Genomic DNA, 14,448 nt, shown 5'->3' on the forward strand with positions numbered 1-14,448 from the left:
CAGACCTGTAGATAAAGGAGCAACAAAAGGAAAATGAGCAAGACTATTCAGGAAATAGGAAAGGTTATGACTTTTATGAAGGATATGCAGCTAACACTGAGTTGTGGAATGGGTGATTAGGAGTTGGGATTTGTTCTGTAGACAAGAAGCTACTGTAGATTTTTGAACAACACTGACGTGATAAAAAGGTTTGAGGAAACTGAGCCAGGAAGCAATATGTGAATGGACTGGAGTGAGGAAGATGTTCAATAATTCATTTTGATGAAGAGGGAATGCACTAGGGCAGAGATGGAGTACAAAGGACAGACCCTGGAGACCTTCTGCAAGAAGAATTAAATCAAGGATTGACCGCATCTAGAGCACTGATGATGAAAAAGATGAGTGCTACTTAATGCCCATGTAGAATGGATGTACTATATAAAAGGGTTCGGGACCTATTTCCACGGGTGGTGCCCCCCCCCCCCGCCAGAGCAATCCTCAGACACCAGCAGGATGTCTGAGACTTCAACTTAATTCTGACACTATCTACATGGAAACTGCATCAGAGGTCGTCACCTGTGCTCAACAACCCGCTACAGGCTGGAAGTTCCCACAACTTCCTCCTTGACCTTCAAATGCCAGTTCCAAGTCCAGGTTGTTATCTGTACTTCTGACAGGCTGGCTGTAAATCAGAGGTTCCAAAGACCCCTTCTTAGGTTCGATTAATTTGCTGGAGTCGCTCACAGAATTCAGGAAACCCCTTTACTCACTAGATTACTGATTTATTATAAAAGGATATAAACTCAGGAGCAACCAGATAGAAGAGGTGCACAGGGCAGAGTGGGGCATCCCACTCTCCAATTTCCAGGTGCTGTTCACCAAAAGTGAAGCTCCCTGAACCCTGTCCTCTTGGGTTTTTATGGAGGATTCATTACATAGGCATGGCTGATTAAATCACTGGCCACTGGCAACTGATTCCCCTCCAGCCCCTTTCCCCTCTCCAGAAATCAGGGAGTGGGACTGAAAGTTTCAACCACCTATTCAAAGTTGGTTCCTCTAGCAACTAGTCCCCATCATTAGGTGCTCTCCAAAAGTTACATCATTAACGTAACAAAAGATGCACTCCCCTTACCCTAGCACCCTTTCATGCAATAACATGAGCTATGTTATGCAACTGAAGTATCTGGACCTTCCTTTTCACATTAGAGGGATTTAATCATGTACTTACATACAGATTGATGAATAATAGAAGGGCAATACAAATTTTTGAAAGGATATACACTAGAATGTTAACAGAAGCTATTTCTGGATGGTGAGATTATGGAAGACTTTCATCTTTTCTACCTGATTCTTCTATTTTTTCCCACAATGTACATGTATTACTTATGTAAAAGCTTAACTTATGTTAAGTTTCATTATTAAGGGTATTTGTGCTCACCTGACAAAACGTTCCACGTAGGGCATTGCAAAGAATCGTTTCCTATTGTATCTTTTATTTAGGTACCAAGGTATAGGCCACTGCTTGAATTTGTGCCTGCCAAGAAAACAAAAAGGTACTGCCTTAATAGAAAATATTTAATACATTTTTCACTTTTTTACAAAGTTTTAACCATCTTTGAGCTAAATATGTTTTCAATAAAATGAGATGTAACTGGCTTTCTTTTTTAAACTGGCTTTTAAAAGATTTTACAGGGGCACCTGGGTGGCTCAGTTGGTTAAACGTCTGACTCTTTATTTCACCTTAGGTCATGATCTGAGGGTCATGAGATCAAGCCCCATATTGGGCTCCATGCTGAGCATGGAGCCTGCTTAGGATTCTCTTTCCCTCTGCCCCTCCCCCTGCAATAATATTAATATAACATAATATGCCACATGTTCTTGTTGACAGAAAAAACCCCTTAGATGAAGTGTTTTTTAAGAAGGAGCTCTGCATTTAATAGGCTATCTTAAATATTTTAACATGCAATAGAAAATTAGGAAAAGGCACTGGAATTATGTCTGAGTTAATAAGCTACATTGGAAAGATGACATCATTGCTTTGTTTACTACTTTGTTTAGCTCTGGAAAGTTAAAAAGCAAAATTTTAAAAAATCTGGAAGAGAATAGCACTCATCCAGATTCTAATATTGACACAAATTCTCTCCTTTATCCTCACCCTTTCCTAACTGACCTCAACTGGATTAATCCAAATAAAAATTAGTAAAAAATAAAGTTTCTAGTTAGATGTTTTGGTAATTTCTCTTTCCTGTATTGGATTCCATTACGGACATTCAGCTACTCCCCTACATTTGGCTCCAAGCAGCCCCATTACTGCAAACTCCATTAAAAGATCCTATGGTTTACTTTCAGGAGTGCACGGAAAGTCTCCAACCACCCACAATGCCTTCTTCATTTTGCTGACTGATGTTTAAAATTCTACCAAGTATGCTTCCTTTTAGAAGCTCAATCCAAATGTCAATACAACCTTCTCAATTATTTATACCTCAGTTTGAATGTTTATTATCAGATCCTTTCCCAAGGTCTGAGAGAACTTTGGGAACTAGAGAGACAAAAGGTGGAAAGTTGTAATGAAAATAAACTGTTTCATAATTTGGACTAGGGCTTATCCCGATGGCAATGGGAGCAAACATTGAAATGGGTTCATATGGCCTTATCCCTTGAGAACTTCCTTTTTTTTTTGAGAATTTTTTAAAATCTCAGTTTTTTTTTTTTTTTTTTTTAAGATTTCTTTCTTTCTTTGACAGAGAAACACAGTGAGAGACGGAACACAAGCAGGGGGCGTGGGAGAGGGAGAAGCAGACTTCCCACGGAGCAGGGAGCCCGATGTGGGGCTCGATCCCAGAACCCTGGGATCATGACCTGAACCGAAGGCAGACGCTTAACGACTGAGCCACCCAGGTGCTGCATAAGTCTCAGGTTCTTAATGGGCAGGTATGTGTCCTAAAATTAGCTTCATGGTATTTATAACTCTTTGAAATTACATGTGCACATGTACATTTTTCTAGGGAAAGGATCTATAACTTTAATCAAATTCTCAAAAAGTCATATGACTAACATAAGTTAGGAACTACTGTTATAAAGAACCTACAAGTAACTGAATCATGAGAATGGGGTGCCTGGCCTACCAGATAATGTTACCTTCATTCATATCCTGGGGCCCCAGTGGGGCCTGGGGACCTCTGTTTACATTAGATACATCTATAATATATTTCATATGGTGAGAGTTTTTGTAAAAGATAGACAGGAGAATAAGGCATGAGACTGCCACTCTCATCTTAGAAAAACCACAGTGGAAACTATCTACCAGATGATTCTTCCAAAGATGTCTCTTCTCCAAGCACCAGGTCTAGCTTTTTCTTGACCAGTCTGAAGAAGTCTTAGGGCATCTTCTCTTTCCTGGACAACCTTATCTAATGCATCCATGGAATCTATTACCTGGTAAGAGAATAAGAAGATGTAATTTCAACAATCACCTACAACAAATACCAAAAAAAGAGAGAGAGAGAGAACACATAAAGACAATGCTACAGAAAACCTTAATGAATATTTCTGTTAAAGAACCATTCTGGGGGCGCCTGGGTGGCTCAGTCGGTTAAGCGTCTCCCTTCAGCTCGGGTCATGATCCCAGGGTCCTGGGATGGAGCCCCCGCATTGGGCTCCTTGCTCACTGGGAAGCCTGCTTCTCCCTCTCCCTCTGCTGCTACCCCTGCTTGTGCTGTCTCTCTCTGTCAAATAAAAGATGAAATCTTTAAAAAACAAAAAAACATTCTGCCAAATATTACCTAAAAATCTTTTTGGCACAGGTATATATACATGGGTGTTTAGAGTATCACTTTTTGTAATTTTTTAAAAGTTTAGTTTCATTTATTTTTTAAAAGATTTATTTATTTGAGAGAGAGAGAAAGAGAGAACCTTCGTGTGCACGCAAGTTGGAGGAGGGGCAGAGGGAGAGAATCTTCAAGCAGACTCCCGCTGAGTGTGAGCTTGACTCAGGGCTTGATCTCATAACCCATGAGATCATGACCTGAGCTGAAACCAAGAGCCAGATGCTCAAACAACTAAGCCACCCAGGTGCCCCAAAAGTTTAGTTTCATTTAAATGAAGTTCTACTTAGCTGAGATTTCCATATATATGTATTAGTTTTGCTTGGAGTGGGATACATTTGCAGAGATTCCTTATGGAGACCCCATTTGACTCCTGTTATTTCAAAACTCAATGAATTATTAAATGATAAGAGTTTGCTAAAACCCATGTTTTGGCCTCAACTAATCAGTGTGCCCTACACACAGACACTGATATTTTGACCTAATTGGCAGCCGCTACTATTACAGAGAATGGTGTATCAGTCTACCCCGACCCTAATCTCTATAGATCCATCAAGATGGAAGAAGATCCTTTAGGACCTCTATTCTTATCTCTTTCTTTTAACATTTTTATTGAGTTTTATAATGCATATAATAATATACTGGTAAGGCAATATATATATTTTTATAAATAAATATTCATATTTGGGGACTATAATGACCGATGAGCTAAATTTTTTCATGGCTCTAAATACTAAGAGGCATTTTTAGCTGGTTGTATATTTTATCTGTGAGCATCGTAACAAATAGAAATACTGCACATACATATTTGTTTCTTAAAAGAGCTCTCAAAAATGGGGGGGGGAGAGGAGGGATGACAGATTAGATTATAATCTTCCAGGGGCACGTGAGTGGCTCAGTCAGTTAAGCGTCTGACTCTTGATTTCAGCTCAGGTCATGATCTCAGGGTCATGAGATCAAACCCCATATTGGGCTCCATGCTGGGTGTAGAGCCTACTTAAGATTCTCTCTCCCTCTCCCTCTGTCCACCACCCCCACATGCACAGGAGTGCACACTCTTAAAAAAAAAAAAAAAAAGATAGTCTTCTAGTTGGCTGCGAGACCCAAAAGAGATATGAAAGTCACAAATTTAGATAGACTACCTCATAACCTGTACACTCAGCTCACACTCAGTGCTTCTATTCTCCCTTCTTCAAAGCCACATTGAGCAGCTGAATCCACATGCACTTCCTCTTAACTATATGAATTTCTACAAAATCTCTGAGATATAAAAGATGGGTGAGAATAGTGAATCCTATTTTGAAGACAGACAAACTCAGAACAGTGAAGAAACCAGGCTGGTCAGGGCCTAATACGAAGCTGTGTAGCTCTTAGGAACTTAGTAAGCCTGGCTGTGAACCGACTACAGTAGAGTTCTCCCATGCAAGGTTACTTCTGGGGCTCCTAACTGAAATCTAATGTTAGCGCACAAAGAAAGTAAATGGCTACCCAGTCCACAGAGTTAACATCCGATTACTCATGTTCATGCCACCAGATAAGAAGGAAAATCAGAAGTATCAATTAGATACACCTTATTCAAAACAAGCCAACCTCAAAGAGCTTTCTTTCCTTTCTAGTTTAACTATTCCAGAGCTTAGAGTGTCCTTACACACTTCCAAATCTTCAGGTTTTATCTTAAATTGAGAATAATTCTTTTTAAGTATTTTTCTTGATAAATTTTCCTTAGTAGTATGTCACAAAACATGGAGAAGACTCCATACATTCGAGGCTTAAAAAAAATTATTGCTTTCAGTTTATCTGGAGAAAATGTTATTTTTGGATTCCACTTATTCAGAAAATGCAATACATTAATAGGACCTATGGGGATGAAGTTCACTTCTGAAATATATTTTTTTAAAACAGGGATAGGGGATAGTCTACCTCTGAAGTTTAAAAATCTTAAAACAAGCAAAAGCTTCTTCACCAAATAAACAATGTGCTATTTATAAATAGCCAATGCACTTTTATTAAGAATCTCTTGGCTCAGTCGTCTTGGTTAAGCATCTGCCTTTGGCTCAGGTCATGATCCCAGGGTCCTGGGATTGAGTCCCACGTTGGGCTCCCTGCTCAGCGGGGAGTCTGCTTCTCCCTCTGCCTACTCCCCACCCCTGGCTCATGCTTTCTCTCTCTGACAAATAAATAAATAAAATCTTAAAAAAAAAATCCCTAAAACATAACTTTCCTTAATAGCAGAATTAGCAAATATACCTGAAAATAAAATCTCAATTCTTTACAAATGTTGTGTAGCAATGAGGACACCTACCACTCAGATCTTAGTTTCTAAAAAATCACTCTCCACTAAAAGGAATCAGGGTATTCCTCTGTAAAATGGCTGATTCCAGGGCTGGGGCAGGAAAAGTACAAAATGAATCCAGAACAACTTGCTGTGCCTTATGAAAGAATGATGAGAACACAGAGGCCAGTGTGAAGGAACCCACACTGGCCATTTAGGTTGGGATGATGGTATTAAAGAATTATAACTCACTGAATAAAACTGGAATCCAGGAGTCCATAGTGATAGGAAAGAAGGAAGAAACAGAAGGGAAAACCATTCCTTTAGAAAAAAGCTAACCAATGAACATAGAATGAACTGTGGGATGAGAAAATCATCACTTAGCAAACATCATAGTAATAACTGATCAATAGATGCTAAAACTTGTGAATACAAGTTTGAGGAATTACAGGATATTTACATGATCTCAATACAAAGAAAAATGAGTAACTATATATACAGTGGAGAAACCTGGCAGATACCACACTAACAAAATCATTAATGTCAACACCAGTAACAGAAAAAAACCCCATCCTGTGACTAATATTATGCACTGTGAAGAACACAGTATCACCCCCATGATATTTCTGCCAATCATCATGATTATAAGGAGAAACATTATACAAATCCAAATTGGCCTATGCTCTTCAAAAATGTCAATGTCCTGACACACACAGACTGAGTATCCAGATCAAAGGAGACTAAAGAGAACAACTGAAAACAAATGATCCAGGGTTTTTTTTTGTTATAAAGGATGTTGTTAGGATAACTAATGAAAGAGACCTCCAGATCAGGTAACAGTACTGTATCAGTGTTAATTTCCTGATTTTGGAAATTGTACAACAGTTATATAAGGAAATATCCTTGTTATTTTGGGCAACATATACTTAATTATTTATGGATAAAGGGACAGCATGTATATAACTTACTGTTAAACTTCTGAAGAAAAAAATGTGTTATTTAGAGAAGAAGGCAGAGAAGGATAAAGCAAATGTGATAAAATATTCACTTGGGGAAACTGGGTGAAAAGTACCTCTGTACCATTCTCTTCTCTGTCAGTCTCATGTCAAAAAATAAAGTTTAAAAAAACAAGTATGCTATGGAATTCTAGTTAGGGTAAATAACTGAGATGTTACTCTCTACCTTCTTGGACTCTCTGCAGGAATATTAGGTCCTCCCCTCTTAGAGGGAGAGACGGCCGCGAGTAGTGTGGGGAAAGGAAAGCAAAACACAGCTGAGGCCAGGCAAACAGCTGAGCTCTGTTCTCACTGACTACTTACTCTGGCACAGACACATCAACAAAGAGCTCACTCGCAAGCAATCCAGGCAAAAAACCCTGAGAAATCTAACTAAATAAACCAAAACACTTCGACATGGAAGAACTAGCTTACACGTGTACAGCCACGAAAAAGAAAAGGCAGATCTACATATACTGATAGGGAAAGATATCCAGGTATACCAGGTAAGTGCAAGACGCCAGTGTCAGAGGAGTTTATACAGTATAACCAAATCAGAGGAATTATTTATTGTAAATAAAAATAATTAGGCATACTTCTACCTGCAGGGAAAAATTCTGATGGATAAATAGGAAATACGTATGACTGATTACCTCTAGGAGTGAAAATAATGAACCCAGGGCATTTTTTTTTTTAAGTAGGCTCCATGCCCAGCAGGAAGCCCAATGTGGGGCTTGAACTCATAACCTGAGATCAAGACCTGAGCTGAGATCAAGAGTTGGTTGCTCAACTGACTAAACCAGCCAGGTGCCCTGGGATTTTTTTTTTTAATGATGAAGAAAACCTAATTTGAATAATAGTTGACCTTTTCACAACAATGTGAATATTCTTTTTTTTTTTTTTACAATGTGAATATTCTTAATACTACTGGACTATACATTTAGAAATGACTAAAAAGGTAAGTTTTATGGTATCTGTTTTTTACCACAATAAAAAAAAAGTATTAAAAACTTTGACCTGGTTCATAAGGAAGTAGTTAAACTGGAACTAGAAATGTAAAATGGTGCAGCTACTTTAGGAGAACAGTTGGGCTGTTTCCTAAAACATTAAACATAGATTTACCATACGACCCAGCAATTCCACTCCTAGGTATCTACCCAAGAGAAATAAAAACACGTCCACATATCTACTGAGGTTTGCAGGTGGGAATGGGGAGTGACTACAGATGGGCATGACACTTCATTTTGGGGTGATGGAGATGTTCTAAAATAGTGAAGGTTGTACAACTCTGTACATTTACCAAAAATCCAACTTATTAAAAAAAGAAATCTACTTGCCAAGAAAATAGGAACCATACACTTATATCTTTCGGCTTTTATCCCAACAGTCTCCAGCCTCCCATAAATGTTACCTTTTCTAACCGCTCCGGACTTGGCATTGGCAAACTCTGCCGCTTGGCCTCCTGCTCTAGAGTTAGGAGCATGTTTCTTTCTTTCAGTAGGACATACCTATAGCAAAGAACACAAAGCTTGTAATGCTATCCTATGGTTACATTAAGGTTGTAAATTTTTTAAAAGATTTATTTTAGAGAGACAGAGCGAGAGAGAGCAAGTAGGGGGAGGGGCAGAGGGAGAGAATCTCAAGCAGACTCCGGGATGTGTGCAAAGTCCCTCTTGGGGCTTGATCCCAGGAGCCATGAGATCATGACCTGATGCGAAACCAAGAGTTGGACACTTAACTAACTGAGCCACCTGGGTGACCCTGAGGTTGTAATTTTTGACATAAAAACTAATGATCTGTACTCAAAAGTCCTTTAGAATATCATTACAGAGAATTATCCTTTAAACAAAGCTGTATTGATTCTTACTCGTTTAATAAATTTTCCATTTACCACATACTGTATTGTCAAGAGAGTGTATAAAAAAGCATAAATAAAATGTCCCTACATTCCAAGTAGAGAGAGAAGATGGAAGATAATATGTATTTGGTGCCTATTATATGCCAGGCAACATGCTAAGCATTTTATATATATTACCTCATTTAATTCTCACAACAATCCTTTGAGGTTGGTACTATTTCCACTTTCTAAAAGAAAAAAGTAAGGCTGACAGAACTAAGCTATTCTGGGGCACATAGCTAATTCAAGATTCAAATTCTGGACTCCTTGCGTGCATAATTCTTTTTATTTTTCCTCTACTATGCTGCCTCAGAAATTGTAATGTGATGTGGTGTATTAAGTGGCACAGACAAGTACCAGAAGAATTAAGTGGGAGGGAGGGGACACATCTCTAGCTAGGATGATCAAGAAAAGCTTGAGAGATGGGATTTGTTAGACTGGAAAGGAAACCAAAGCAAACATAACCAAATTTACTGAAGCGGCAGAGCTGAAGTGGGGTAGGTTTTGTGAATAAATCTGTTTGAGATTTAGAGCTGGAACAAAGGAAAGAAAATAAATGTGGAGGGCACTGAAAATGACACAAAGGCATTGGGGTATCTTAAGCTATGCAAGATGATTTTGGGGAAGGAACTGGCAGAAGATAAACTGGTTTTAGCCAAGATGAATACTGAACAGCCCTGACTAGCCCTTTACCAATAACTTACAATAACAATGCTTTTATACAACTAATTTTTCTAAAATGAATCTGTGCTGTTCTACACATAACACTTCTGATACCAAATGAAAAGTTTTTTCCATCCTGATGCCAAATACGTGTGGACTTTTCCAACACCACTTCTCCAACACTCTGACACTCCCTGTAGAGCCAGATTCCACAGATTTAAGGCTTCAGTCCCCTAAGACTGTCCCCCACTTTACATGCCAATAGCAAGTTCCAGCCCCCCCAGACACGTGACTGACAGCTATAAACTGGGCTTCAGTGGCCATTTGGGAGATCTTTCAATCTTCCCAAACTTACTTTTTTCAAAACTGAACTGGACAGCCATGGCTCTAAAATTGCCAAGACAGAATGGGATTGATTGGTATTTTCAAACTTCCAAATATTATTAGGAATCTAAAATTGCCTCTCTGCCAAATACAATTTCTAGACTAACAGGCAAACAATTAAAAAGACAGAAAGGTTTCCAAGGTCTTTCCCCTCCTATCGTCTTTGTCTCAGGATGTGCAGCAGCCACTGTGTTTACGCCCCACATCCAGGGCTGTCCTCCTTCCCTTCTGCACTGCCTCCCCCTCCGCACCCGCCGTGTTTCCCCATGCCAGTTCTCTCACCAAACTTCCCTTTTCCTCTAAACCTTTCCTCCTCTCTCCTTTCCTTTCCTGAACCCAAATTTGAAGTTAAGTCTTCTGAGGATCTAAATAAACCCCACATATCTATGTTCACTGAACTAAGGCTGAATTGCAAGCCATAGTTAAGAATTCTCTAAAGTGACTGAGGACACCCAGAGGTTTGCTGAAGAATTTAGCATTGTCATTCAAACTCACCAACCCGGTCTCTCAGATTGATAATTAGTCCATATCCTTGTTGGTGAGGGCTAGGCCAAACACTAGATGAAACTAGCTCAATGGAAACATCGTAAAAGGATTTTGAGAAACAGATCCCTAACTTTTGGCAAGATGCTAGGACACTCACTGGAAATCTCCACCAAGCAATTACAGTACTTTTTCCTAAGCCTGCTGACTAGAATGAAATGCAGGCTTATACACAAAAGTCTGGTGAATCTGTCATTACTATTATAATCGACTCCAAATTGTTTTTTAAAAAAATTTTTATTGTTATGTTAATCACCATACATTACATCATTAGTTTTTGATGTAGTGTTCCATGATTCATTGTTTGTGCATAACACCCAGTGCTCCACGCAGAACGTGCCCTCTTTAATACCCATCACCAGGCTAACCCATCCCCCCACCCCCTCCCCTCTAGAACCCTCAGTTTGTTTTTCAGAGTCCATCGTCTCTCATGGTTCGTCTCCCCCTCCGATTTACTCCCCTTCATTCTTCCCCTCCTGCTATCTTCTTTTTTTTTTTCTTAACATATATTGCATTATTTGTTTCAGAGGTGCAGATCTGTGATTCAACAGTCTTGCACAATTCACAGCACTCACCATAGCACATACCCTCCCCAATGTCTATCACCCAGCCACCCCATCCCTCCCCCAAATTGTCTTTAAAGAAAACTGAAAGACAATTTGGTCTTCTTTTTATATGTTGAATCCACTTGGGTAACATTTAACCGTGTTTATTAATGGACTGAACCAAGACACTTCTATTTTAGTTACAAGGACCAGGATGGAAAGGGAAACTATGTTCACTGCAGATTTAGTTAATTTGGCAAATGAGCTTACTTGCATCCTTGGAGGAGTCACCTAGAATTCTTAGTTTTCAAGTCTTGCAAATAAGGGCCCTAACCAAAACAAAAACCCTCCTACTTTCTATTATTGCAAAGAGCCAGGACATTTAAAAAAAAAAAAAAAAAAAAAAGATTGTTACCAACTGAAATGCTCCAGGAGCCTTCAGCCCCCTAGCCAGCCTTTCCAATGTCTTCCTAATTCCCAATGACAGGGCTCTGAGGAACAACAGGAGCTCTTCCCAATCTTTGCTCTTAATCAGCTCAGAGAAACCACTCTCCAGATTGGGAATGAATCTGTCTCTACTGATGTGAGAGCTACACTCTTGGTGCCCAACCCCACTGCAGCCTCTGCCTCAGAGTACTAAAACAGTTCACATAGTAGGGATCTCTAATAAACAGCAACAGGTTCCTGTCCCTGAACCTATTCACATTTGTCTAGGCACTTTGAGAGACACAACTTTCTCCTTACTTCTTCTTCTTCTGTCCCATTGGGCCAAGATCTCTCACAAAAATACCATACCAGAATTCCTTTCTTCCTAAACAGGGAAATAATTCTGGAATTTGAAGGTAGTAATCAAAATAGCCAATTAGGTAAATTAAATGGCCCTCTGACCTCTATTATTTGCTCCATCTCTGGCAGCGCTATAGCTGAGTTTGGGGACACTGATCATTTGTTCCTATTGGATCAGTTACCATCCTCTTGATGAGCAAGATCTTCAACTGATGTTGGCAGAACCCAGAGTGCATCTCCCATCAAGATTCAAACAGATCCCTCAAAACCCGTCCCCAGAATTAATGAACAGCCTATAAATAAATAAGCCTTGCAAGGCATCAAGCCCATAATAAAAGATTACAAGGCTCTGGGCTGCATTAATCCCTACACTACTCCCTGTAAAACCCTTATTTTACCTGTAAGAAAACCAGACAGCCAAGGATGGAGGTTAGCCCAAGCAATAAATAACATTGTTATCCCTTGGCACCTTATTCCTAACGGCTCCCCAACCCCCATATGCTACTGACATCCATTCCACTGAAAGCAGATTTTTCACTGTAACTGACCTCTGCAGCACGTATTTTAGTATGCCAGCTGATAAGGATAGCTAATCTTTTTGCTTTCACTTGGGCAGAATGGGAAATACACCTGGCCAGTAATGCCTCAGGCCTAAAGAGAGTCCTTCTTACGACCACAAACCTCAAAAACTGATTTAGATGATATAGTTTTCTGTAGGCTCTACTTTGTTATACTATGTAGATGATTTGCTTCTCTACTCCCTTTCTCAAAACTGTCATAGGAAGACAGCATCTAACTGTTGCAACTTTTGGCCTCAAAGGGACATAAACTCTCCAAAGATAAACTGCAGTTTGCTCTAACTTAGGTTTGATACTCAGGGCACCTGATCTTGGAACAAGGACATCTGGATCCAGGTAGACTTCAAGATATCCTGAACTTCCCAAAACCTAAAACTAAGCACCAATTATGAGGTTTTCTGGGACTTGCTGGCTACTGTTGGAAATGGGATCCCAAAATTCTCTCCTATGACTCAAACTCTACATGCTTTACTAAAAAATGACAAACTTGACCTTATTATTTGGAAAGGTCAGGAAGAAGTAAACTTTGGAAGTTTAAAAAAAGCCTAGTAATGTCCCCTGCCCTTGGATGTCCTAATCATCAACTTTACTTTTACCTCTTTGTAAGAGAGAAGAGAATGCCCTTGGGAGTACTCACCCCAAAACATGGGGACCATCATCAACCCATAGGGTATTACAGCTAATAACCAGACCCTGTGGCATGAGACCCCCTTGTCTCAGAGCCATTTCTGCCACCACCACTTTAATTAAGGCCACTGAAGAAATAATAATGGAGGGGCGCCTGGGTGGCTCAGTGGGTTAAGTGTCTGCCTTTGGCTCAGGTCATGACCCCAGGGTCCTGGGACTGAGCCCATGTTGGGCTCCCTGCTCTGTGGGAAGCCTGCTTCTCCCTCTCCCACTCCCCCTGCTTGTGTTCCCTCTCTGTCTATCAAATAAATAAAATCTTAAAAAAAAAAATAACCATGCTTTGGTAGAGCGATCTTTTCACAGTGCACTCCCTAGAGATGGCAACCTTAAGCATCACACTTTGCAACCTGAAGATTTCATCTAGTGAAAAAGACACCTCCAGAAAGACTCTCTTCAACCTTGTGCCACCAAACTCCAACAGAATCCTGGATTCACATGACATATCTAGAGAAAGCACTAAACCCTAACCAGACCTGCACACCTCTAGTGACCTGAAAGTAAAGTTTCCTAGAATTGAAGCAGACATGTAATGAGACAGCTTTCTCAACATGCCCAGACCAGGCCTGCATGTCTTCTCCTGTTTGCTTCTACCATCTCTTTCTTGGAAAGAAAATATCCTTGTGTGCATTTCCCAAATGCCTGCGAGAAGGGGGGGAACCTCTTTTTTTTTTTCATTATGGCCTTTCAGAAATAGCCTCATTATGACCTTGTGATGAACAACTTTTTTGCGGGCTTCTCCTGAAGGGTTAGAAGGTTCAGAATTCAAAACAGTCTTTCATCTGAACTATTATCTGATTCTGGGTACTTATCCAAAGTCATGGTCTCTGAATATGCAACCTTACTGGTTGTATCATTGAATAATGTCTGTTTTCAAATAGTTTTTGAGATAATACTGTTTTAATAAATTTTTGAAGTTTTGCTATTTTTTGCAGAAGTTTATTAACTATCGATTCATGTTTACACCTGCGCTGTATCTTCCAAAATGCACTTGACTGATTCTTCCAGTGTGTTCTCGCAGTATCCATTTTGCTCTCATGGCCACTTTAAGTGGGGACTTGTAGGAGGCACACAGGACTCTGCGTTTGCCTCTGTAGGGAGAACTTTTCTCCTCTTTTTTTTTTTTTTTAAACGATTTTATTTATTTATTTGCCAGAGAGAGAGGGAGAGCAAGAGAGAGCACAAGCCAGGGAGTGGCAGGCAGAGGAAGAAGCAGACTTGCTGTTGAGCAGAGAGCCCGATGTGGGACTCGATCCCAGGACCCTGGGATCATGACCTGAGCCACAGGCACCCTGAAC

The 14,448-nt window shown here is 39.9% G+C and overlaps 1 protein-coding gene across 6 annotated transcripts in view; it reads right to left on the minus strand.

Moving 5' to 3' along the window:
• MRPL47 (mitochondrial ribosomal protein L47) overlaps positions 1–14,448 on the minus strand; it is a 40,498-nt gene that overhangs the window by 12,501 nt on the left and 13,549 nt on the right. For all 6 annotated transcript variants that reach the window (XM_027586370.1, XM_027586369.2, XM_027586371.2 and 3 more), the window contains 3 exons: positions 8,482–8,578; positions 3,284–3,414; positions 1,418–1,513 (listed from right to left, as the gene is read on the minus strand). In XM_027586370.1, the coding sequence (XP_027442171.1) occupies positions 1,418–1,513; positions 3,284–3,414; positions 8,482–8,578 (324 nt within the window). The remainder of the gene's footprint in view (positions 1–1,417; positions 1,514–3,283; positions 3,415–8,481; positions 8,579–14,448) is intronic.

This window comes from Zalophus californianus, chromosome 1 (genome assembly GCF_009762305.2).
Source record: "Zalophus californianus isolate mZalCal1 chromosome 1, mZalCal1.pri.v2, whole genome shotgun sequence".
In the NCBI taxonomy this organism is placed as follows: Eukaryota; Metazoa; Chordata; class Mammalia; order Carnivora; family Otariidae; genus Zalophus; species Zalophus californianus.